We start from the raw sequence: 24,380 nt of genomic DNA on the forward strand, positions 1-24,380 counted from the left end.
CATGGAATACACGAGTTATATATTCATAAATTGAATGTAGAATGGATAGTGTCATTGTTTAAATGATACGTGAATAAATTATGGAAAGGTATTATATATAGCAAGTGATGACAGTTGAGTATTGTGTGATTATGTTCAATTGTGCTTAACATTTTATTATACATATTTTATTGTTTTTTTTAAAATTTGGATTATAGAAATACCACTGAGTTTTTACTCAGTGTACGGTTTTGTTTTCTGTGCGCAGGTTAAGTCTTAAGTTTAATTGCTGATTCAACATCCAACAACTATCCCAAACTCAAATATGGTGATGTTTATTTCTTTGTGTCAGTATGTACCTAGAGTGTCTAAATATTAGTTATTTTATGGTTTGATTGTAAATGAAGTTATAAGATCTATTTTGGAGAGTTCATAATTTGGATTAAAATGATGCTTTGATGACTTGTTTTGATGATATAAAATGTTTGAGATTTCTGTCTGTTTGATCTGTAATCTCTGGCAATGCTCCATAACCCGGTTCTGGTGAGGGATACGGGTTGGGTGTGTTACAATCTAAACGCCTCTAATGACTCCATAAATATTCTATAAATAATATTTGCGAGTCGACACGATGGAAATTTGTGGTCCCGTCACCACTAAAAACCAGGCTGTTATACCTCAAGGAGGTCTAAGCCTCTAAGGATTAAAGTATCAATAATTTATTTTTGTTCCTGCATCTTAATTATTTTTTATTGTGCATACGATAAACACGCTCTAATACGTTTTGAACATTATTAGATTGATGTATCTAACTTTATGCGACTAGGTGTCGACTCCATTAATTTTCGCATTTAGAATAAGGTTTGAGTTTTGTCTTGTTTAGTTCTTAGACTTAGTAGGATGGATTTGTGTTGATTGACAAGAAATTTGATGATTTTGTAAGTATTTTGGGGTCTTGTTCAGTGAAATCGCGATATTCATAGGGGTATTTTGATTTTTCGAACAATTTCGATTGGGGACCAAAATTTTTTTTAGGTATCGCAATATCGAGTCTTTGGTATTGCGATACCTCTGAATTTCAAAAGTAAAAAGTTTTGGTTTTACAAAGTGATATTGCGATACCCAGCCCTTAGTATCGCGATACCTCAGACAATATAGAATGTAATGGGCACAAAAATGAGGGATATCGCGATATCCGCCATTGGGTATCGCGATATCCATGTCGAGGCAGGCAATATCGAGTTTGAATATCGCGATCCGCATGTTTTAGAGGCTTTTAAGCCCCCAAACACCCTTAAAATAACAATTTCCGCAAATCCTCCCAAATAAAAAAAACCTAAAACCCCAAAACATTCTTCCCCTCTTATAATTCCTTTCAATCTCTTTCAAATCTTCACTCATTTGACTATAAAAGAGGGTTTAACAATACGAAAAATACAAAAACAATAAATTTGCAATAAGCCAAAAGTTAAATGTAATAAAAGTTGTTTAACCCTTTAAAAATGCTATTTATAAGGTTTATTTGACCTAAATTAGGGCTACAATACTTGTTTGGACTTTAATATTTGAAAAAGGACAAAAATAGCCTCAAAGCCCTATGCCAAAATGAAGTGAAATTCTTGATACGCAGGTGTTGGCACCATGGTTCAGCAACAACGCAATGCTAAATCTCACGGGATCTCTTTATTAGGGCTTGTGAAAGAATCTTTCTAGGATGTGAGCGTTTGGGCTAAATTGTGCAATCCACGTTGAGTTGTGAGTATTTTGGGCCACAAATCACTCGTCTTTCATTGGCGCTCATCGTAATTGTTTGGTTTTGTTCTCGATAATTCTCGACATTACATCCCAAGCTCATATGTGCCTAATTAAAATCACAAAACACCAAAATATTTATTTATAAGTAGCTAATATAAAATCAAAGCAAAAATAAAGAAAAAGGCTAATGTAGGCAAAAGTTATGCTATATACGCAACAGGGGTGAAGTCAAATTATTTTTATGGGGGACCGAAATTAAATTATAATTTTTACGATAATAAAAATGTAATTTCACCATTTTAATAGCCTATATCTTTATAAATTTTAAAGGATTAAATAAAAAATTATCATTTTTAGAAGGGACCGGATCCCTTGACAGCCCCCTAACTATTCCCTGTACACAAATGAAGCTAAGATATATTTTACTTGAAGATTAATAAAAAAAAAGTAACATAATAAGGACCTAAAATAAATGAATTATGTACATTTATCAATAAGCATAAGTATATTACTTAATCTTACGAACATTTATCAATGGTGCTGATAATTTGAGCTAGTTAATAACATTATAGAAATATGAGGGCTAAAATATCATAAATTAAAGTATGAAAATTAAATCTCAAATTTAGTGTCTGTTTGATTGCAAGTAAAATGTTCTCCGTAAAATAATTTCTAGAAATGTTTTACTTTTACGTAAAATGATTTCTTGGAAAATATTTTCGGTGTTTGATTGAATCATGTAAAATATTTTCTCATTGTTTGATTTCTTGAAAATATTTTCCGGAAAAGTTGTTTTTACATATATTAATATATATTAATAAATTTTTATATTTTAAATTGTTTTTACATATATTGCAATGATTTATTTATAATAATACTCAATTATTAAGCTACAATATTAATCGTTAAATTGAAAAAACTAATATTAAATAAATTATTTGTAATTTTGTTAAAAAAAAAGTATTGAATAATTATAAATTGCTTTGAAACCACAATGAGTACTAGAAATTAATAATATTATCCAAATACATAATTAGTAGTACTAAAAGTGAACACTATATCCTTCTCAAAGCTAAAATAAAATGGTTTCAGTGTAAGGGTTTCTGCTTCTAACTCATTCAACCTTCTTGCTGGATTTGTCATCACTACCATCTTCAGACGTAACCGCAGTCTTCAACTCGTCAAACTCCAATAGCTGCACATCATGTTAGCTCCTATTAACCATATTGTAATCCAAATACAGACCATAATCATTTCATTGATTATATTCAAAGCTGAATAGTGAAATTTATCATATACCATAACCAAACTATAATCATTATTTAGGAACACAATTAATCCAACATTCTCAAGGTTTTTGTTTGTGTCAAGCATAAGGTCCTCCTGTACCTCCATGGGAATTGAGTCCATTTTCTTACTTTTTACCAAGACTTGGACATGGTTCATTTCATAAACATTAAACCCAATTCTCAAATGCAAAATCCTACTTGTTGCTAGTCCTTGGAAAACGGGACAATGTAACAAACAAATTTTAACAAGGATCCATCTCCTATATAGAATTTTATGTAAAAAGGCAATCGCAAAAGAAATTGAATTAAAAATTCCATGCCAAGCAAATAATGCTAGAGAGAATCAAACAACGGTGGAGAACAAACCGGTTTGACATCTCCATTCCATACACAGTGAGCAGCCAAGAATCCAATAACAGTCGGTAAAATATACAAAAGTGCAGGCTGAAAGCACAATATACACAGAAGATTATCCAAATGATAAACCTTTCACCCAATTGACATAATATTAAACCAAGGAAAAGGTTTCATCAAAAAACTAAAAGATGAGATAACGGAAGCTTTACTTTGAATTTTACTTTTGTTTCGATTAAATTTTTTGACATGAAGAGACTATGAATCGTGAACATTATTATTGTGAGGTGTTTGATTTAAACATGAATGAGTATTTAATTGTTAGCCCCTGGATCTGCATAGCTCATCCTAGATGTAGCGCTCTAGTAATTTTTCTTATTGTTGGTAATTGACTAAATTCTTGAGGGTTGGGTTTCTTTTTCCTCGTTACTCAATTGGGACCGGTTAGAAAAGGTGGGATTCAGTGACTGGAAGTAAACCAGTTCAACTGATAAAAGATTCATTATGACAGGAAGTAACAACGTTGTTTCTGCTTTTTGTTTTTTTTTTCATCTAGTTCTACGCATTTTCAGACATCTCTTGTACAAGTAAACTTCATAAATAGAGAAAGAATCAAAACACCTTCAGACGAATAACAAGTACACAATTTAACACCGAAACAAATTGAAGCAAATCAGTAATTTACAGAAACAAATACCATTATGCACCATTATATCTGCAGTAGTTAATCAATATTCATGAATATCCAATATGCATTAACATTTCATCAGTTTTTTCTTTCTTTCTAAAAGGGTTGCTATTCCAGTTGGCAAGAAATAGAGCAGTAACCATGTCAATGGAATTGATATTTCTCTCTTGCTTTCGGACTAACTGTAAGGAGCAACCAATAAGAAATCCCTACAGACATGATTCCTCACCTAGGCTCCATATTTGCCACTTAAATGTTTGTTTGGGCAATTTTCAAGCAGTATTTCCCATACCAATTTCAAGCAGTATTTCCCATCTCATGTCTTCAAGTTCTCTTCTAGAAACAGATGAACTGATCTAAAAATCAAGAAAAAATAGAACCAGACCCGATCTACCATCTAGCAAGAAAAAAGCAAGAACCAGACCCGATCTAGAAATCAAATCAGTGAAAATTAACAGAAAAAATACCTGTTGATGACAGAGATGACGGTTTCTTCAAAATAGAAGTAATGCCGACGGTCGATGGAGATGACGGACGGAGATGGTGAGGGGAGGTGATGAACGGAGATGAAGATGTGGAAGAAAATTTGCTTAGAAGAGAAAAGGAGAAAGGAAAATGTCTTACGGTAGAGAAATGGGTAAGACAATTTCCAAAAAAAAGCTTTGAATTTTACCCGTGTTTGTAAAATGTTTTCCTATTAGAATTCATTTTACACAAAACAAACACTGAAAATTTCGGAAAATATTTTCCGAAAAATATTTTACACCAATCAAACAGACCTTAATCAAAGTAAAGGGACTAAAACATTAGGTTGACCAAAAATATGTACTGGCCCAAGTTTAATAGGGCCACAAGATTGACCCAAACTGAGACAAGGCGGTTTAAATGGTTGCCCAATTATCGTTAAAATAAAAATAATAATCCAACCTAAAAAATCTGACTCACCACCATCAAACCAAACCTACGGATCTCCCAAACACAAAAGCCGAACATCGGCAGAAACACAAAAAAAAAAAAACATACACGACATTATTATACGACTGCTGTTGCACTCACTTCACCAGATCTTATCTCCCTCTTTCTTTTTATTACCAGCGCTCTTCTCGCACTTTCCTTCGCGTTCTCCTTTCACCCATACCTCTATTCTTTCCTTTTTCTTCTCCCTGTTTCTGAGAAAGCCTCCCCCTTACCATGTCCATTGGACAACAAACCTCGCTTTAACTTTGCTTCTAACATTAATAACCAAGAGGTTTGTTGCTTGTCTTGTTTTAATGTCTCCACACATTTTATTTTTCAATTTTAATTCTAGCTTTTTCAGTTTGATTGTATTTGACTATTGGTATTGGAGTTGTGGGGAAAACTTAGAAAGTTTGAATATTCGGATAGCTAACTTGTTTGTTTTTACAAGGATTCGATTGGGAAAAAAACTGGAGTTTCTTTAGGAAACTATTTCTTCGATGGGTTGTGTTTTTCTGGAATTACCAATTTTCCTCCACAACTTGAAAAGGTTCTTAATTTTGGTTTGTTATTGGCGGACTTGGTTTTGAAAAACTTTTTTCTATTTTTTCTCGGATATAAAGTTGCTTATCGTTGGTATAAAATAGCAACCAATGGTTTCGACACTATTAAAATCTAGTTGCTTGCAATGGAGATTGGAGATGTTTCTTTGATAGCTTTTTTTTTTTTTCTATTTTTTTTAATGATGACCGCTCTTTCGTTATTTATCTTTTGTAGCTAATTTGTTACTTGGTGTCCATGTTAACTGATGGAAGCTTACTTTGGAAAACAGGTTTTTAGAATAGCGGTGGTTACAATGTATGCAAGGAGGATAAGGGGTAGAAGCCAGAGATGGGGTCTGGTGTTTCAACAGTGGAAACATTTAATTAAGCCACATTGCCAGGATTATGCTTGTTGTCGATCTTTGATCCACCCATATTCTGTGCGGGCTGGTTCTTCGGGTGTTGGTATGATTAGAAGAAGTGTTTTAGATTCATCTTATACTCGAGGTGTTGCTCCTGCATTTATAAATGCAGGTTTCTATGGAAGGTCTGCTCCATGTTTAAGTAACCATCAGTTGCGTTTGTATAGTTCTAAAGGTGATGGAAGGAATGCTAGTGAGGATAACTATAGACCTGTGAATGATGGGGCTAACTTTGATAAGGGAAAGACTCGGCGGGAAAAGTTTGGGAATGACGTAAAGCCTTGTGATGTACATGCTCAGCTTGGGGAACAGGATCAAAAGGAATGGCTTAATAATGAAAAACTTTCTATAGAGAGTAAGAAGAAAGAATCGCCATTTTTGACCAGACGTGAGAAGTTTAAAAACGAGTTCTTGCGTAGAGTTGTGCCTTGGCAGAAAATACATGTTTCTTGGGAAACATTTCCTTATTACATTCAGTAAATATCATTGCATTTTTTGGCTTCTTTTTTATTTTTAAACTTCTATTGATGTTATTTATTTACTATGATTTTTTTCTCTGTAGTGAGAATACCAAAAATATTTTGGTTGAATGTGTTGCTTCAAATTTGAAACATAAGAAGCTCAGTGCTTCTTATGGTGCTCGATTGCCATCTTCGAGTGGGAGAATACTGCTTCAAAGTGTCCCAGGTATGCACCTGATATAAATTATTTTCTTCAATGAATTCTTCTTTCCTTGTTTTTCTAATCTCTGATTTATACATAAAAAATTATATTTTGCATTTTATAATTTCGAAGTCTTGTTTTCTGTAGGAACTGAACTTTATCGCGAGAGAGTGGTTAGGGCGCTGGCACGAGAGTTACAAGTACCACTTTTGGTTCTTGACAGCAGCGTTCTTGCTCCATATGTGAGATTTACATGACTTGGAAATTCAAACTTTGTTTTTCCCTTTGATTATGCTCCAAAATTGGGTTTTTATCTGTTAACTTTTCTTTTAGGATTTTGGTGATGATTGCTCATCTGAGTCTGAATCAGATGAAGATAATCTGGAATCTGTAGTAGATGGTACTTCAGAGTCAGATATTGAGGATGAGAATGATGCCAGTAATGAGGAAGACTGGACAAGCAGCAATGAGACAAGAACAGACTGCAGTGATGAGGATGAAGTGCAGGCAACTGCTGAAGCAGCCCTCAAGAAACTTGTTCCCTACAACCTGGAAGAGTTTGAGAAGGTATATTTTCTTGGTGGTGGTGTTCTTTTTCAAAAACACATGGTAGGGGAAGGCATGAAATGTTACAGACTAATGGGCTTAAAAGTCAATAGTGGATGAGTTCATGCAGTATAAAAGTACGAGGGCATTTTTTTTGGTTTTATGATACCTTGAGGATAAATGATTTTTCTCATTATTAATTTAGGTTTGTGTATCTATTAATCTCTAAATGGTAACCTTTCTTATTGGCTTCTGGTCTAACCCTGCATTTTATGTTCACTCTATAACTCTCAGACTCTAGGGAACTCAGAAACCAGAAATTTAGGCTTTGGATATGCTTATGCTAATGTTTATGATTGATTAGTGTTAACCTGGATATCTTAATATATGACTGAGTGAATCTAGGTTATCTCTATAAAACTGAATCTAGGTTATCTCTATAAAACTAAGGTATCTTTAATGGAATGATTTTGGTGTTTTTGGTGCTGGGCTGGACCTGACTTAGCAATCTTTGAGGCTGCAAACCTGAAAAATACACACATCACTTTCTGAGATTTACTGTGATTGAAAGATTATAGTACTTGGTAAAACTGTGAGCAATGTTCCTATGGCAGGAAAAAGCTCAGAAAGTGGAGGGGGAGTAAGAAGGATAGCTTGAGTCTGTTTTTGAATGGGTTCAAAAGGGCTTATCAACAATTAGCTTAAATCTTAGTTCTTTTTTTATTGTTCTTTTATGTAATTTTTTATTTCTTGTGCATGTTTAAAACTTGTTTTATATGGTGGGTTTGCGTTCTGTCTGATTATGTTATTACATCTGTGGCAGAGAGTCTCTGGAGAATCTGAGAGTTCCTCAGAATCCTCAAAAACTGAGGCCGATGAATCTGCTAATAAATCCAAGCAGCTTCTTAAGAAAGGTAACTAATTTCAGGTGGCTATATATGCAAACATGTTTTTTAAATATATGTGGAAGTTCTATTCATTCTGAAATGTGTGTTCAAAATAGAAGGTATTGCTTGCTGTCTGTATTCTTGTTGTATTTGATTTGAATGAAAACATGGGAAATTATCTATTAGATAAGCTTTTCTCTGTGTCTGCTTTGTTTATGTTTTCTTCTGAATTTGTTTATGCAGATGTTCTATAACCTTTGACTGAGGAAACCTGTTGCTAAAGATAGAAAGTACTTTTAGAATGCCTGTGGTTTGGTTTTTAGGAAGTCCTTCACTATGGAAAGTGAAAAGTGAAATGAAATTCATACCACTGATATGTCAAATGTTATCAGGCGAAAAAGTCATGTCTCAGACTTTTGAAATGCTGTTTTTTTTCCCAGTAGTTGTCTTTGCTCATTGGTTAGATATGTGGAAGGAGCCTCTTCGTACTAAAAACTATTTGTCTTCCTTTTTTCGTTTTGGCATATTTTAAGTGTTAACTAGTGTTATCTCACATCTGTGAAATATTGGGTTTCCTGTGGTCTTATATAAAAAGTTGGGCCCCTCCACCTATTGCCAACCAGTTTTTGGCCGATGCTTAACATTAAGTAAGGCTCTTGGTAATTGGTCGTGCATCCTCCCTTGGTTATCCACCACGGGTCTTTGTGAAAGTTAAACTGGCAAGAAGAGTTTAGGTTGTTAGAGCTTACATGCATGTTCATAGGTTGGTGGAGTGCATGAGTTGAATATGCTTTGAGCATGTGAGTTCATCTACCAAGGGCATTATCAGAAGAGAGAGAAAAGTATGAAGCAAAGAGAACCATAGAAAACGAATGTTGTATCATCACTTCAAAATTAGAATGGTCTAATGGATAACAGCATTATTTGAAAGTAGCTGCTGTGTTGGAGTTTGGCTATGGAAATAAAATTTGAGTTGTTAGTATAGTTATTTTGTAAGGCTTTTGCTGTTCTACTTTTTGGTTGTGACAGTGTAATTAAGCTTCAAAGTTGGTTGGTCTTTCTTGTTTGGTTTGGTGTTGGGTCCCAACATGTCCACCTCTCTGGAGGCTGTGTATGATAACTACTTTTCATACAGTTCTAGCTGTGTAAACATTTTGATTTTTTACTCTGCATTCTTCTAACTATTTTTCTTCCTTTTTAGGGGACCGTGTGAAATATATTGGACCTAATGTGCAGAGTGAAGCTAGCAAAAGGTAAGAAATGGATTAGTTTGCCCATATATTGTTTTGGTTTTGTATGTATCTACCATGTTCATCTACATGGTAGATTTCTTAGATTCTGCTTTGTTCTTTGCTTTAGTAAATTTTAACTATGTTTAATTTATTAAAGAATTGAAAATGAAGAATGTCAAATGGCAGCCTGTGATTTTACTTTTGAAATTCTGGAACTTCTGAAAAATGTTGAAGAAGAAGAATGCTACAACTCTATTTAGGCAGTTTTGGAGGTTACTATGTTGTTGATGGATCTCTTATCAGTTTCCTGTTTATTTTATTGTTTCTGTTGTGTTTTCCTTTTGTATGTTTTTTTTATGGGTTCCAATTTATGGAAAGATTACTGAGCAGTCAGTTTTCCAATTGCTCATAAGATGCCTTATTGACAAGTCCCAAGATACGCCCTGTAATTTTGGAATCCCTCTCTCTTCTTTGGAGTGTCAAGGTTGTTTATGTCTGTTGAAATCAAATGGTTTGAGCTAGTGGTTAGTTGTATATAATGATTGCTAATAACCATGCTTCTAGGAGAGTCATAGCTGATTTCTGCCTGCTAGAAACACCCCTAAATTCATCCTTCCTTGAACTTCCATTTCACCCTCCTATGATTTTGACATATATATCCATCACAGGATCATATTGGGGAAGATACCAACATCTGATGGTCCAACTAATGTTTATACGAGTATTCGAGGCAGGTAGGTTGGTAAGTCAGTCTGGTGTCTGGAAGAAGAGCTCTTAAACCTATTATTCTTAGGGCTTTCCCGAAATTGCATTTTCTAGTGATGGTTCATTTTCATTTTAGGATCCTTTTGGTCCTTAAATCTTCCACAATATTTTCCTGTGAGCAAATGATGCAGAGTCATTTTCTTGGTGGGTAGATAATATTTACTAACCTAACTAGATCTCCTTTAATGGATTAGAAACTTAAAAAGATGTCATTGGATCTTTTCTTACGTTACTTTGTGTTCAATTATTTTGTTTTCACAAATTGGCTCTTCTCCTTTCAGTAGTGGTATCTTTTTCCCCGGTCATGGCAATTGCCTACCGTTCTTGTTTCAATCTTCTGAACATTATGTCCTTAAAATTCATAGACCTGCTTCCGACTACTGCTCAAATCTTGTTTTGTCTTTATCCGTTTTCTCCTGAATTCATTCTTAGTTAGGATGACTTAAAACTATTTGCTTCAGATTATGATGTCTTTAAGAGCTCAGCAATCTATGAGATGGTAATATTAATGTGGGCACTGGATAGGTTGGCTCGTAGTTCTGGCTGTTGAAACCCATCTAGATATAATTGAATCCAATGACTGCTGTTTCATGCTTCATAATCATGGGTGACAGGAAGGAAACTCCAAAAACTGTTGGCGTGAGAGTGTGGCTCGTACCGGTTTTCTCTGTTCTAGAGGACCAAATATAAAGGAAAATATGATGCTAGCCACATGTATGTGGAAAATCATTTAATATGAAGATTCTTTTGTTGAACTCTGTCTTGTGCTTCAACGTGGGCTAAAGCCAATTGTTTAATAGATATTATTGGCTACGTATGAGGACATCTTTGTTAGTTGAGAGCTTGTTAGCTGGTCTTGTTATTGTTATTGTTGTTGTTATTACTATTATTATTATTATTATTTGTGGTTCCAAATAAGCCTGCTGGTTCAGGAGTTTTACCCTCTCAAAAGGACATTTGATCTGGTTACATTCTTCAGATATTCTATAATAGATAAGTGTATGGAGGGAAAGGATAGATTGTTATCATACAGATGGATTGAAAGTGGCTGAATTAGTTTCCTGTTCCAAGTTTTAGGCTTTTTTATTGGCAAAAAAAAATTATAAATAGGTTTGAGGGTTTCTTAATCGTGCAAGTGAGGAATGGATGACTAGACATATCATATATTTAGAACACAATATTTCTCTAGGAAGGTGCTATTTTGAGTTGTAGCATCTAATTTGACTACATAAGATATGGTTGATCTGGTATTAATATCTTAATGCGATTACATCATGAGTGGTCTTTGTTTCAATTATTTAAAACAATTTGGATAGTATCCTGGCAGTATTGGTTGTTTATATGATTAGTGTTCTGTTCAGATGGAGAGGTGCTTGTAGCAAATTATGTAAAACATGGAGTTCTGTGGAATTGCTTTATGTATCTTTCCTTTTTGACCATCATTATACTAACTGCAATTCCTTTTTCTGTTTTATGTTGTTTCTTCTAGTCTGGTACATTGCTCTTTTGTTTTCTACCTTCTTTCAGTGAAGAATGAATTACGATAGTCAATATGCTAATAAAGTTTGAACTGTTTTGAGGGAACTGTGTTTGAAGTTATATCTGTATGTTTCCAGTTTTAAACATCCTAATTTTGATATTGTGGCACTTTTACTGATGTTTGATGTCTGCAGACCCCTATGTAGCGGTCAACGTGGTGAGGTATATGAGGTGAATGGAGACAGAGTTGCTGTCATTTTGGATATTAGTACTGATAACAGAGCAAAAGAAGAGAAGGATGAGAAATCCACTGAGGAGTCTGCTAGCCCACCAGTTTATTGGTTAAATGGTATATATTTCATGTCAGTAGGGATTATATTTTTTGGTTTCCAAATCCACTTTTTGTCCTTTCTATTCATTACGTTTAAAGTATTCTTAATGCTGTTCTTGCCTCAGTATTTCCTGTTATTAAAACTGAGTTTATTAATTGCTTTTTTAAGTAAGACTTGGAAGTTCTCAACCATAAGCTGTCAACTGTATCAGCCACATATAAATAATGTTTGTGATCGAAATGAGGTCGGGTTATAGATAAATTAACATGAATGTTCTTGATATTGTGTTGCTTGACTATTTTCGTTGAAAGTTATTCAATTGTTTTAAGTAGGCTAGATATTCTTGAAAAAATATACACAACTTCGTAGAATATTCAATTGGATCATATCTAAAGTTCTTTCATCAACCTTGGTTTTTTAGGAAATGTTCTGTTAAAAAAATATTGAGATGCCTTCAGCTTCTCTTTTGGTAGTTGGATGAATGGGACTATTTTCTTCTTCCTAGGCTTTAGATTGTCTGAACACCATCTTATGTTTTCATTACATGTAATCTTTTTTGCCTTCTAGATGTTAGTATATTCTGTTACATTTGTTAGATATTATATTATGTGAAAATTTATTTGGTTTGCACTGATCTATGCTTTTTTGTGCACACACTTGTACTATATTATGTGAGAATTTATTTGTCAGTGAGGTAAATTTAAACAAACTGACAACTTGTTTGCAGTTAAGGATGTTGAGCATGATCATGATGCTCAGGCAGAGGACTGCTATATTGCCATGGAAGCTTTATGTGAGGTAAGATTTTCTGATAGAATTTTCAGATGGAAGTTTTATGTTCTTCTGCCAACTTCCAATAGCATCCGATAGAATTTAATAACGGGAGTTATTCAAATAAAAATGAGAGATTACCACAACATCAGCGCTTCAAACTCTCTCTCTAAATTCCATTGATCTTAGTTTTTAGAGGTTGTATCAATACCTCCAGCAAGTAAAAGCTGATGTGTGATAGCTGAAAAATCCACTGCCTTCTGGCTGCTTGTGGTAGTTCAATGCCTTGTTGTCTCCTTAGGGGCCCTTGGCATTATTCATATTTTATTGACTACGGTAAGAAGTTGAAATTAGGATTTCATATTACTTCTGAAAGTATCACAAATCAATCAATGTTGTCTCTCTTCTCAAGGTAAGTCTTGAATTTTTAATCCTGAATTCATCCAAACAAAGGAAAAATTCATGAATTTTAAGTCATTTGAAATATAAAAATTTAAAATCGAAGTCCAATTTGAAGTCCCAGAAGCATTTAATGAATTCTACCTTTGGTTAGTCAACATGTAAAGCTGTTTCTTGACGTGTTAATTGAGTTTAACCTGGGCTTCTTTGGTCCTTGATTCTTGCTTTTGCCTTCTTTTCAGGTTTTGAATTCCAAGCAACCTCTTATTGTATATTTTCAAGATTCTTCACAGTGGTTGTCTAGGGCGGTTCCCAAGTCAAAACACAAAGAATTTGTCAGCAAGGTGCATGAAATGTTTGACAAATTATCAGGTCCTGTTGTTTTGATTTGCGGGCAGAACAGAGTTGAAACAGGGTCAAAGGAGAAAGAGAAATTTGTAAGCATTGATAGCTGACATCTGAAGCTTTCAATAATATGTATTTGAACGATTAATAAATCCTTGCACTCATAAAATCACACTCCAGATGATAATTTGTAGCATGTATTTATTTATAACTTTTTGTTAATTTTTAGCATTGACATTTTCCCTTTTTCTGTCTATCATCAATCACTGCCATCCTCAACAGACGATGATACTGCCAAATTTTGGTCGCCTTGCAAAACTGGTATGCTTTTCCGTCTTGTTGGTTCCTGGTTATGATTGTTCTCCATCTATCTAATCAAATCTCAATCAATTAATTCAGCAACTTGATGAACTTTGATGCCTTGCAACACCATTAATGTCTTTGTAATTCAAGTACTATTACATATACGTGTGTATATAAATTCTTCCAGACTTTTGAGTCTTTGAAGCAATCTGTCTTGGTGATTTAAGTGCTCAATGCATACAAGGTGGGGATGGAGTTGGGATTAGAGAGCCGAGAATCTCTAGGTCGTCATCTAATATATGTTCTTTGAATAGGTGTATTATCATTTTTTTTCCTGTTTCTTAGATATAACAAATGAGGTTCTTTTATTTGTTTTTTTTAATGTTCATGGTTTCTAAAGTGCTTTTGTTGTTATGGCTTTTCAATATGTTCATATGCAAGCGTACTCCATCTGTGCAATATTAATATGAGTTCTATTTTGCAGCCTCTCCCTTTGAAGCGTCTTACTGAGGGTCTTAAAGCAACGAAGAGATCTACTGATGATGAAATATATAAGCTCTTTACTAATGTTTTGTGTATTCATCCTCCTAAGGTAACTCCTAGGGAAAATAGGAGGTTTAAGACTAGTCTTAATTGTCCAAATGTTTCTGTCTCTCTCTTTTAATCTTTTTCTACTCTTCCCAGGAGGAAGATCTCCTTAGAATATTTAATAAACAACTTGATGAGGATCGGAGAATCGTGATATCAAGAAGCAATCTAAATGAATTACATAAGGTATGCAGTAAATTTCAATTTGATTATTTCACTGCTTTTGTGTTCAATTTTTATGTTTAAAGGGATAGAATGTGGTTTAAGTAGTGGAGTGCAAATGCAACTGAGGCCTACTGTTAGTATCATTGTAACATTTGTTTGTTATGGAAATTTTATTGCTGAAACAATTGTCTTGCAGGTTCTTGAAGAGAATGAGCTGTCATGTTTGGACCTATTACAAACAAATACTGATGGTGTGATACTGACTAAACGGAGTAAGGATTCACATACGTGTAATTTCAACAATTTTTACTTGAATAAAATAGTCTTCCTGTATGTCAAAGTTACTTGTCAAGAATTGACATAATCTTGGTGAAATAGGAATGAGTTAATTTACTAAAGCAAAATCAATTTCATTTTAACTCTTTTTAGAGGTGAATCACGTGATGTCAGTGGTATTGCCAATCTTTCGCTTGTGATTACAATGAGAAGTGCCATCAACCATACTAGTTATGACCATGTTAAGTTTAGTAGCTGAAAACTTTTCAATATGCTGGTTCTGTTAACTTGGATCTCTGGGAATACCACTTTTGCTGTCTACAGGGAATGAGATTGATTAATTGTTCTTGTATCGTAAAATAATTTGGTACTAAGCTACCTCTTAATTGAGTTGGCAGAAGCTGAAAAGGTTGTTGGTTGGGCTAAAAATCATTACTTATCATCTTGCACGCTTCCTTCCATAAAAGGCGAAAGATTATGTCTGCCTCGTGAAAGGTATGCCTCCCTAAGGTGATAAGTATTTGCATGCATGTTAATGACCATATGTATGCCCTATATATGCATAACAATATCAAGGATTCCACCACTTGTTTTTTACTTTTTCTTCATTTCATGTGAAGCCTTGAAATTGCAGTTATGAGATTGAAAGAGGAAGAAACATTATCTCGGAAACCTGCACAAAACCTGAAGGCATGAATTGCGTTCCCATTATTATAAAAGAATCGAAACTTGAATGTGACATCAATACTGAGTTTACTTGATGTAAATCTTGCAGAACCTTGCAAAGGACGAGTATGAAAGCAACTTTGTTTCAGCTGTGGTAGCACCTGGTGAAATTGGTGTCAAATTTGATGATATTGGTGCTCTTGAAGATGTGAAGAAAGCATTGAATGAACTTGTCATTCTTCCAATGCGAAGACCTGAACTTTTCTCTCATGGAAATCTATTGCGGGTATTTGACCTTATATTTCTGTGGATGCTAATGGAAATTGGGTAAGATTTCTGTATGTAACTGTGTGAACCTCTTTTCAGCCTTGCAAAGGAATATTACTTTTTGGTCCTCCTGGAACCGGGAAAACCCTTCTTGCTAAGGCACTGGCAACAGAAGCGGGAGCCAACTTTATCAGCATAACTGGTTCAGCTCTTACATCGAAGGTATGCAAAAATTAATGTGGATTCACTGAGATTATAGTACTTGTTTCATTTGGCAGACCCTGTATTTGTTGCCTAGCACTCACCTCTTTTTATGGTATTTCCATTTCTCCGTCGATAAAAATTTTATGATCGAGGAAAATCCGACCTCGGCCTGAATTAACTAACTGATGTAATTACTAGAGTATTTATCTACTTACCATCTCGGCAGATTTCTTGTTTTCCATCATGGGCGGTGCAATTTTGTTTGCAAAGGCATTAGCACTGTCTTGTCTAGGTGTCTCTGTTTTGTTTGTACTGTATTTCTTATTAGGTATCATTTTCTTTCTTTCATTTTTGATGTCGAAATAAGTTTATGTTAGATTGAAAGTTTAGCAGCAACTGAAGATGGGCTGGTGTTTGGAATAATGATACTACCTATGGTGGCATGCGAATTGACAAACTATATTATGCATAATGGCCAAAAAGAATAAAAGGGATGGAAAATTGAGGACTGTAAAGATAGAAAAAGAAGAAAATTCTTGCTGATGTACTGTTGAGTTCTTGTTTCCGTTTCACCCTGAAAACACTTACAATTCTGATACTACTTTTATCTGCTTCACAGTGGTTTGGAGACGCTGAAAAGCTCACCAAGGCCCTTTTCTCTTTTGCTAGCAAGCTGGCGCCAGTCATTATTTTTGTTGACGAGGTGAGTTCTCATTTGGGTGGGGGGAAAACTGTTTTCCATTGAGCTGCTGAACATTTTTTTATCATTACACCATTTCCGGAAAGACTTGAGGATTGAATGAGCCAAATCTTAAGTGAAGATTATCTTTCTATAATATGCAAGTTCTCTTTTCTAAAGAGAGGAAAGTGTTCTCTCTTTTCAGAAATGCAACAATTCCTATGAGGTCCTCTATCCTATAAGGTAAACCTCAGGAAAAAAGAAAAGAAATGAAGGAAATACACACGACATAAGTGAAAGAGGCTTGCTTCATGAGCCCCGTCTAAAATTTTAGTTGAAAACTGGTTTCATTTGATTTCTTGCAATATGTAATACTATGCAAGTTCACATGAACAAATTACCTCTTTCTGGATGTAATACACTCATGAATACCAGTTAGTGCTCCCAAGGGGGTTTTTTTCAATTATATCATATATATTGGATTTTGAGTAATTTTTCTTGATGCTTGGGGTTAAATTTCGGGAATTGAATTTTGTATCATAGGTTGATAGTTTGCTGGGTGCTCGTGGTGGTGGTTTTGAGCATGAGGCAACTAGGAGAATGAGAAACGAGTTCATGGCAGCTTGGGATGGATTAAGGTCAAAAGATAGCCAAAGAATCCTCATCCTTGGTGCCACAAATAGGCCCTTTGATCTTGATGATGCTGTTATTCGTCGCTTACCAAGAAGGTAAATCTGACACTCATGAGGTTCTGCAAGCAAGTTCCTTGTACATATTTGGTAACAGTTATGGTAGTAACCAGTATTGCTTATGAATTTGCTGGGTGGCCATTTAGGATATATGTTGACTTACCAGATGCTGGAAACCGCATGAAGATACTGAAAATATTTCTTGCACAAGAGAATATAGGCTGTAATTTTTCATTTGAAGAACTTGCAAATGCAACTGAGGGGTATTCTGGCAGTGATTTGAAGGTGAAGTACTGATTTCAGTACACGCTAGTTGAAGTGTTGAATTGTCCACAGCTTATATTTCTCCATAATTTTCTGTGCAGAACCTCTGTATAGCTGCAGCGTACAGGCCTGTGCAAGAACTTCTAGAAGAAGAAAACAAGGTACTTCCTTGTACACTTAAATGATGTATTGATATGATCGCATTTCTAGCTAATAGTATGATCTTTCACTTCAATTCTTATGCACCTTCTGCATATTCTTCCTGCATCTTTTATACCATTTTGCAAGGAAGTATTCTGCACTATGTTTAAGGAGAGATCCTAAGTAATCTGTTGGAACATTTAGATTCTGACATTCCACACATTCGAAAAACTAACAGCGTAGAAAGACAAGTATACAGTTTAAATATGGTGTTAACGTTTTCCACTTGACTGTCTAGGGTGGCAAAAATGATGCAGCTGGTGTACTAAGGCCTCTTAATTTGGATGACTTTATTCAATCAAAAGCCAAGGTAAGACTACCCTTGTTTTAAGAGTATGAAACCAATCAGAGTAACCTTGAATATCCTCATGCTGCTAACATATCTGTATTTAACACACACACAATCAGAGTAACATTGAATATGATTCTCAATCGAGTTAATGTGATGATATTGTGTTTATGTAAAAAAAAACAGGTGGGTCCATCCGTTGCGTATGATGCTGCAAGCATGAATGAGCTGAGGAAATGGAACGAGCAGTATGGAGAAGGTGGTAGCAGAAGGAAGTCACCTTTTGGTTTCTAATACAAAAAGTTTTGCTCCAATTTTTTTAAAATTTTTATTTTTCATCCAGTTTGTACGGATGAGAGAAGCAACGCGTAGCGTGGTGTAACTTGTTAGTTGTTTGAATGGTCCTCATTGTCCTATGCTATGTGGGTGGGGAATAGGAAGGAAAGGATCCTCCCAAGTATAAATTGCAGTATGTAGTCTGGCTTTCTTTTTGAAGTATTTAAGGTTGATATTTGTATTTGTTAGTCATTAGATACATAAATAGATATGACCATCCGAATATGCAGAAAAAGTTTAAAAGAAATTTAATATATCTTTTTAACTGATGTTCATTCTGTTAGAATAATACAGGTAATATTCCAATTGCTATTCTATTAAGGTTGAGGAATCGGATTGATGATCAAATGGATGAGAATTTTTCCATTGTTTGGATCGGTTAAATTCCTCAAATGAGATCTTAAATGTCTAGAATTTTATTTCATGTTGAAATTTAATCTTTGTAGGCTTGCTCTATCCGTTAGATTTTAAAAGCATTAATATTTTTTCGTTAAATTTTATGGGATAGTTTTTGTTTTGGTTTTAGTAATCACGTAATTAAAAACAATAACGATATAATAAATTTAAATTTAATAAAGTTTAAGGATTACAAGGATTTATAGCATTTATTAAATTTTATTTTGTTGGTGAAGTTAGATCAAATCTATCGAAATTAAAATATTTTAGTTGATACATAAATTTTCATGCAAAATCATGAAACTAAATGTTCGCTATAAGCATCATATATCAATTTGATTTTTATTAAGGTTTTCTATCGATTAAATTGATTTTTTGCTTAATGATATATTTTATGTCTAATTTCAGATCAAATTATTTATTAAATTTCAATTGAGTTCATCAATCTAATTGAATTTTTTGTCCTTAACCATTCGATGGATGAATGTAGTTCAGGTTTTAATAACAATTCAATCTAGGTTTCTATTAACAATGGCATTATAGAGCTATAAGACTACAGTTTCATTAGTTCTTGCAATTATTGTTTTGCTTTTAATCAGTTTTTTATTCCTTACTTGGGTAATTATCATTTCCTTTTTCCTGGTATTTATTTCCCACTATCTTCTTAGATATTCCCCAACTTACTAATAATTTGATTTCATTTTGTTAGCTCAAAATTCTGAATAATCAAATTCGAGCTAACAATTTACAGATGTTGGACCTCATTTGTCAATATATTATATATCACCAAGTTTGAGTTAACGAATTACATTCAAACTATCATTTTCTTAAATTAAAATTATTAGATTTTAATCTCATAATATTAACATTAAAAAGTTTAAAATAAAAAATATATAACTTAACACATACAATAAATTCGTGCATCGTGCACATCGCGTGGATAACAAAACTAGTATTACTTATATTATGGTTACCAAAATTATTATCAAAGAGGTGAAATCTCTAAAAGGTCAATGCCTTGGTCCTAAAAGTTTTGAAATTTTTCTAATATATTTATATGAATACATATATTAAATGAAAATAAATCGGTTCATTAAAATAAATTTATCTTTTTTATTTGTACCTTTTTTTTATATCCTTCATGTTCGTTTAATGGTTCATAATTAATTTTTTTCATAAATCCGTTTTACGGTTCATAATTATTAAAGTCTTGAGGATAAAACGTGCTTAAGCGCGTTTGAATCCACGTCCTCCTTTATTGATAACAATATCGATACCAACCAAATTAAAGCTCAATACACCTCATAATTGTATATCGAGAAAAAGTGGCATGATTAATTACATTGGTAAGTGGTAACGCTTATTACAATAAAAGGTTGTTGGAACTACAATAAAGAGTTAATTAAAAGACCAATTTGATCATTTAGGGTAGTTAATATCAATCAATTTAATCTTATAGTATGATTGTTAATTTTTTTAGGTAAATTACACTAACAGCCACTCAACTTTGGGGTAGCTGACAAAACAGTTACCTAGGTTTCATTTCAGTCACTCAACTTCAGAAAAATAATAAAACAGTCACTAACATCATCAAAAAGTGACAAATCAATCACTTATTAACATTTTCCGTTACTGTCTTAACGGGACCGCTGATGTGGCCAGTTAACTTACCACGTTGGAAACCCAATTAACCTAATTAGCTGACGTGGCAGATTGACATGGAATTAACCCAAAATTTACCTAAAACTAGGGCTCAGAATGGAAAAAAATTTTGGTAGACAGAACATGGAAAAGCTCTTAGCAACCATGAAGCTTGATTTTTTTCCATGGTAGTGAAAATTGAAAATCGACTACGAAAAGTTGAGGTTGGCATCAAAACGATTGCTTAGGCTAACGTCAAGGGAGATCCCATCGCAACCCATTCATTAGCACCAGTTTGGTCAGAGCTCCTGCTTGTGGCGATGTTATGAAGCTTCAAATCAAAATCGACGACAAAACAACAAAAATCAGCAAAAACAAAAATACCAAATAGCAAGCATCCAAAATCAAATCAGCAAAAAAAGAACAAGAGTCCCAAATTAGCTTGTATCAAAAGAGAGAAATAAAAAAAAACTAAAAAAAAAAGAATCAAAAGAGAAGAAACTCACACCCATTTCGAGTTTTGTGGGTTGGAGAACTCAAGCCACCAGTTCGATAATCCGAGTGATCAAGAGTCATGGTTGATCGAAGAAAAGCTGTGGCCGGAATATAGTAGTGATTAGATGGTGGACGGAGAAGATTTGTTAAAGCCTTGTTCGAAGCTTTAAGGTTTTAATCTTGGGATTTTGAAGGCCTATTGGGAAATCTGAAGTGAAATATGATAAGAGGCAAAGAGGAGCCATTTGATGATGACGGTTGGCTAGAGAATGCCATGAACGATGGCAACTAGAATTAAGAGAAAAAAAAAGAGAGAGGAGAAGAAGAGAAAAAAAAATGGACAGAGATTCAATAGATAGCAACGAACTAAGTGGTGGCTCCACATTGGAGGAACAAAACGGTCGTAGCTAGGGTATGTCAATTTCTTCTTCTTCTCTTCTCTTTTTTTTTCTTTGGGCTATGGGGCAGTTTAAATGGCAGCTAACCCTCCGTTAAATGTCATGTCACTTTTCCGTTATGTCTATAACGAAAAATGATTAAAAGGATTGTATTGTTATTTTTCTAAAGTTGAGTGACTGAAATAAAACCTAGGTGACTGTTTTGTCAGCTACTCCAAAGTGGAGTGACTGTTGGTGTAATTTACCATTTTTTATTATAAAGACTTTATTATTTGTATTTGTAAATTTTCTCTAGTCGTGCCTAGAGGTGTTTAGGGGTAGGGTTGGGTCAAGTTCAGCCTGTGCTTAAGCATGATATTAATATATTTTATGCTTGCCCAAGCCCGACCCGAAATATAGGATTTAAAATTTTCCCAAGCTCATCTATATTTGCAAAAGACTAACTCGAGCTCATTTTGATCCCGCCCATATTATTATTTATTTTTTAAAAATATTTATATTATATTAATTTAACATTTAATGTTTTAATATTTTTTATTTATTGAATTTTTTATATAATCATCTTAACATTATTTTAATGTTTATATTAGAGCAGTATTATATATTTACTATAGATTTATTTTTTCATATGTTTAAATTACATAATATATAAAATAATATAATATAAAATATTATAAACTTAAAAATGGGTTAGGCCCAGACTTTGAATATTTGAGCCCTATCTATATTGTAATGAGTTCTAATATTTTTATCCAAACCCTTCCAATTTTGGACAAGCCTAGACAAGTAGCCTAACCCATTAACAAATCTAGTCATGCCCCTAGATATAATAGTATATCCAATCCTCAAGCATTTTCTCTTCCCCAAAAGTAAGTGCCTTTGAGCCAGTTTTATCATTGATGTTGAAAACTACATTTAAAAAGTATTTTTGGAAAGTTTGACAATGTTTATCATTATTGTAAAAAATTACTTTTTGAAAAAATAAAATGTCTATTTTAATCATGATGTTGTAATGTAAAAGGTTAGTTGAACTTCTTTAATAATAATAATAAAGTAATTTCAACTAAAAAATACTTTTACAAAAGCCAAAAGTTATAACTGGTTTGGTTTGAAAACATCTTGTTTATCGTTGCTTTTGGCATGAAATCATGATTTGAGGTGAAAAACAATTTCCAATCTCAATGGCAAACAGAGAACTAGTAGCTTTATTTATCCTCTATCCTTCAATATTAACAAGTTGTTTTTGTTGGGTTTTTTACATAAATAGGTTGAAAAAAAAAATTTACTCAAATAGGGTGTCAGAAAAAGTATTTACCAATATGGGTTACTTTTTTCATTGGAGCCTATTAGATAGGCGCCAATGAATAAAATAATAATAAATTTTTTTTTGAATAAAATATTTTTTTTATATTTTTTTAATAATTTTTTTAAAAAAATACGGGTCAAAATACGGTCAACGGGTCGGGTCGGGTCGGGTGGCGCCTATCAGGTAGGCACCAATGAAGGTGCCTCATAGAGAGGCGCCAATGAAGGTGCCTTATAGAGAGGCGCCATTACTAGACCTGTCCATGGGGCGGTGGGCCCAAAAATTTCGACCGACTCCTAGGCCCGGCTCAAATATGGGCCTAAAATTTTATCCAGCCGCCCGAAAAACCATATGCCCAAGTCCGGCCCGGCCCGCCCATTTTTAAATAAACACCAAAAATTTTTAAAAATAAAAAAAGTATTTTAAAATAAAAATAAAAATATATTTATTGTATTCGGCCGAACCTCCTATATTTCGGCGGGCCATCGGGTCAGGCCGCCAAATGACCCATGGACAGGTCTATGGCGCCAAGGCCTCATAAATTTAGGATTATGTTATAAATTTTGTGTTTGTAATTATTTAAAATTTAATTTATTAGTAATAAATTACTAAATTACTAATAAGTTACTAATAAATTTATAACATAATCTTAAATTACTAACAAATTAATTATAAAATAATTACAATATTCATACAAAAATTACAATATTACAATATATACCGACATTCAATATTCATACAAAATTATAATATTACAATATTCATAAAAATTACAAAATTACAATATTCATATAAAATTGCAATATTTTTGTTATTAATTATTAATTATAAATTATCTATATTTAGTATGAATATTGTAATTTTTTGTATGAATATTGTAATTTTTTGTATGAATATTGTAATATTATAATTTTGTATGAATATTGCAATTTTTTGTATGAATATTGTAATATTATAATTTTGTATGAATCTTTGTAATGTCGGTATATATTGTAATATTGTAATTTTTGTATGAATATTGTAATTATTTTATAATTAATTTGTTAGTAAATTAGGATTATGTTATAAATTTATTAGTAACTTATTAGTAATTTAGTAATTTATTACTAATAAATTAAATTTTAAATAATTACAAACACAAAATTTATAACATAATCCTAAATTTATGAGGCCTTCATTGGCGCCTAGACACATCCATGGGCGGGCGGCCCAAAAAATTTTCGGCCCGACTCCTAGCCCGGCCCGGCCCAAAATATGGGCTGAAATTTTGTCCAGGCCGGCCGGCAAAATCATAGGCCCAAGCCCGGCCCGCCCGCCCATTGGCGCCTCGAATGGCACCACCATTGGCGCCTCCGGTAGGCACCACCATTGGCGCCCAGATAGGCGCCAATACTATGTATTATACGGGTTTTATACTAACCCGAAAAAGTAAAAAAAAAAATTTATTCAAAAAAAAATTTTATTATTATTTTATTCATTGGCGCCTATCTAATAGGCTCCAATGAAAAAAGTAACCCATTTTGGTAAATACTTTTTCTGACACCCTATTTCAGTAAATTTTTTTATTTTTCAACCTATTTATGTAAAACTGTTTTTGTTCCATTGAAAACAATTTTCAAAAATATTTTTCGTTGCTTGACAAATTGTTCTGAAATAATTTTTTGAAATTAGTTTTAGTAAAACAAACACAGCATAAATATATTTGTTACAACATATTATAAAACCATTTTCCTTTAACAATTATATTTTATTTTATTTTATAATAAATAATATTTTATATAGACTTAATAATAATAAACATCTAATTAAAAC

General features: G+C 33.3%; 1 protein-coding gene and 1 long non-coding RNA gene across 3 annotated transcripts; one reads left to right on the plus strand and one right to left on the minus strand.

The window, feature by feature from the left end:
- Nucleotides 1-2,678: 2,678 nt before the first annotated feature.
- On the minus strand, nucleotides 2,679-4,866 carry LOC105762179 (uncharacterized). Its single transcript, XR_008191732.1, has 2 exons — nucleotides 4,533-4,866; nucleotides 2,679-2,929 (listed from the first exon to the last, which is right to left on the minus strand). It is a non-coding gene; the product is annotated as an uncharacterized LOC105762179 (long non-coding RNA).
- A 198-nt stretch (nucleotides 4,867-5,064) lies between these two features.
- LOC105764155 (uncharacterized) lies at nucleotides 5,065-18,601 on the plus strand. Of its 2 annotated transcripts, XM_012582660.2 has the most exons (25): nucleotides 5,065-5,314; nucleotides 5,855-6,462; nucleotides 6,549-6,673; nucleotides 6,797-6,891; nucleotides 6,983-7,216; nucleotides 8,019-8,109; nucleotides 9,284-9,335; nucleotides 9,983-10,048; nucleotides 11,753-11,907; nucleotides 12,618-12,688; nucleotides 13,303-13,497; nucleotides 13,688-13,726; nucleotides 14,193-14,300; nucleotides 14,393-14,482; nucleotides 14,658-14,733; nucleotides 15,136-15,232; nucleotides 15,358-15,427; nucleotides 15,513-15,689; nucleotides 15,770-15,892; nucleotides 16,494-16,577; nucleotides 17,097-17,281; nucleotides 17,389-17,527; nucleotides 17,608-17,667; nucleotides 17,946-18,017; nucleotides 18,183-18,601. In XM_012582660.2, exons 2-25 carry the CDS (start codon nucleotides 5,879-5,881, stop codon nucleotides 18,288-18,290), a joined length of 3,096 nt encoding a protein of 1,031 aa, XP_012438114.1. In that variant the 5' UTR covers nucleotides 5,065-5,314; nucleotides 5,855-5,878; the 3' UTR covers nucleotides 18,291-18,601. The 2 variants fall into 2 exon arrangements, with proteins under 2 accessions (XP_012438114.1, XP_052480742.1); XM_052624782.1 differs by lacking the exon at nucleotides 9,983-10,048 and having other exon boundaries at nucleotides 5,067-5,314.
- The last annotated feature ends 5,779 nt before the right edge of the window (nucleotides 18,602-24,380 follow it).

This window comes from Gossypium raimondii, chromosome 12, assembly GCF_025698545.1.
Source record: "Gossypium raimondii isolate GPD5lz chromosome 12, ASM2569854v1, whole genome shotgun sequence".
In the NCBI taxonomy this organism is placed as follows: domain Eukaryota; kingdom Viridiplantae; phylum Streptophyta; class Magnoliopsida; order Malvales; family Malvaceae; genus Gossypium; species Gossypium raimondii.

Coding starts and splice junctions, on each gene's coding strand:
- LOC105764155 (XM_012582660.2), top strand. CDS start 5,879: ATGTATGCAAGGAGGATAAGGGGTAGAAGCCAGAGATGGGGTCTGGTG. Junction 12,689..13,302: donor CCATGGAAGCTTTATGTGAG/GTAAGATTTTCT, acceptor CCTTCTTTTCAG/GTTTTGAATTCCAAGCAACC. Junction 15,893..16,493: donor GTTCAGCTCTTACATCGAAG/GTATGCAAAAAT, acceptor TCTGCTTCACAG/TGGTTTGGAGACGCTGAAAA.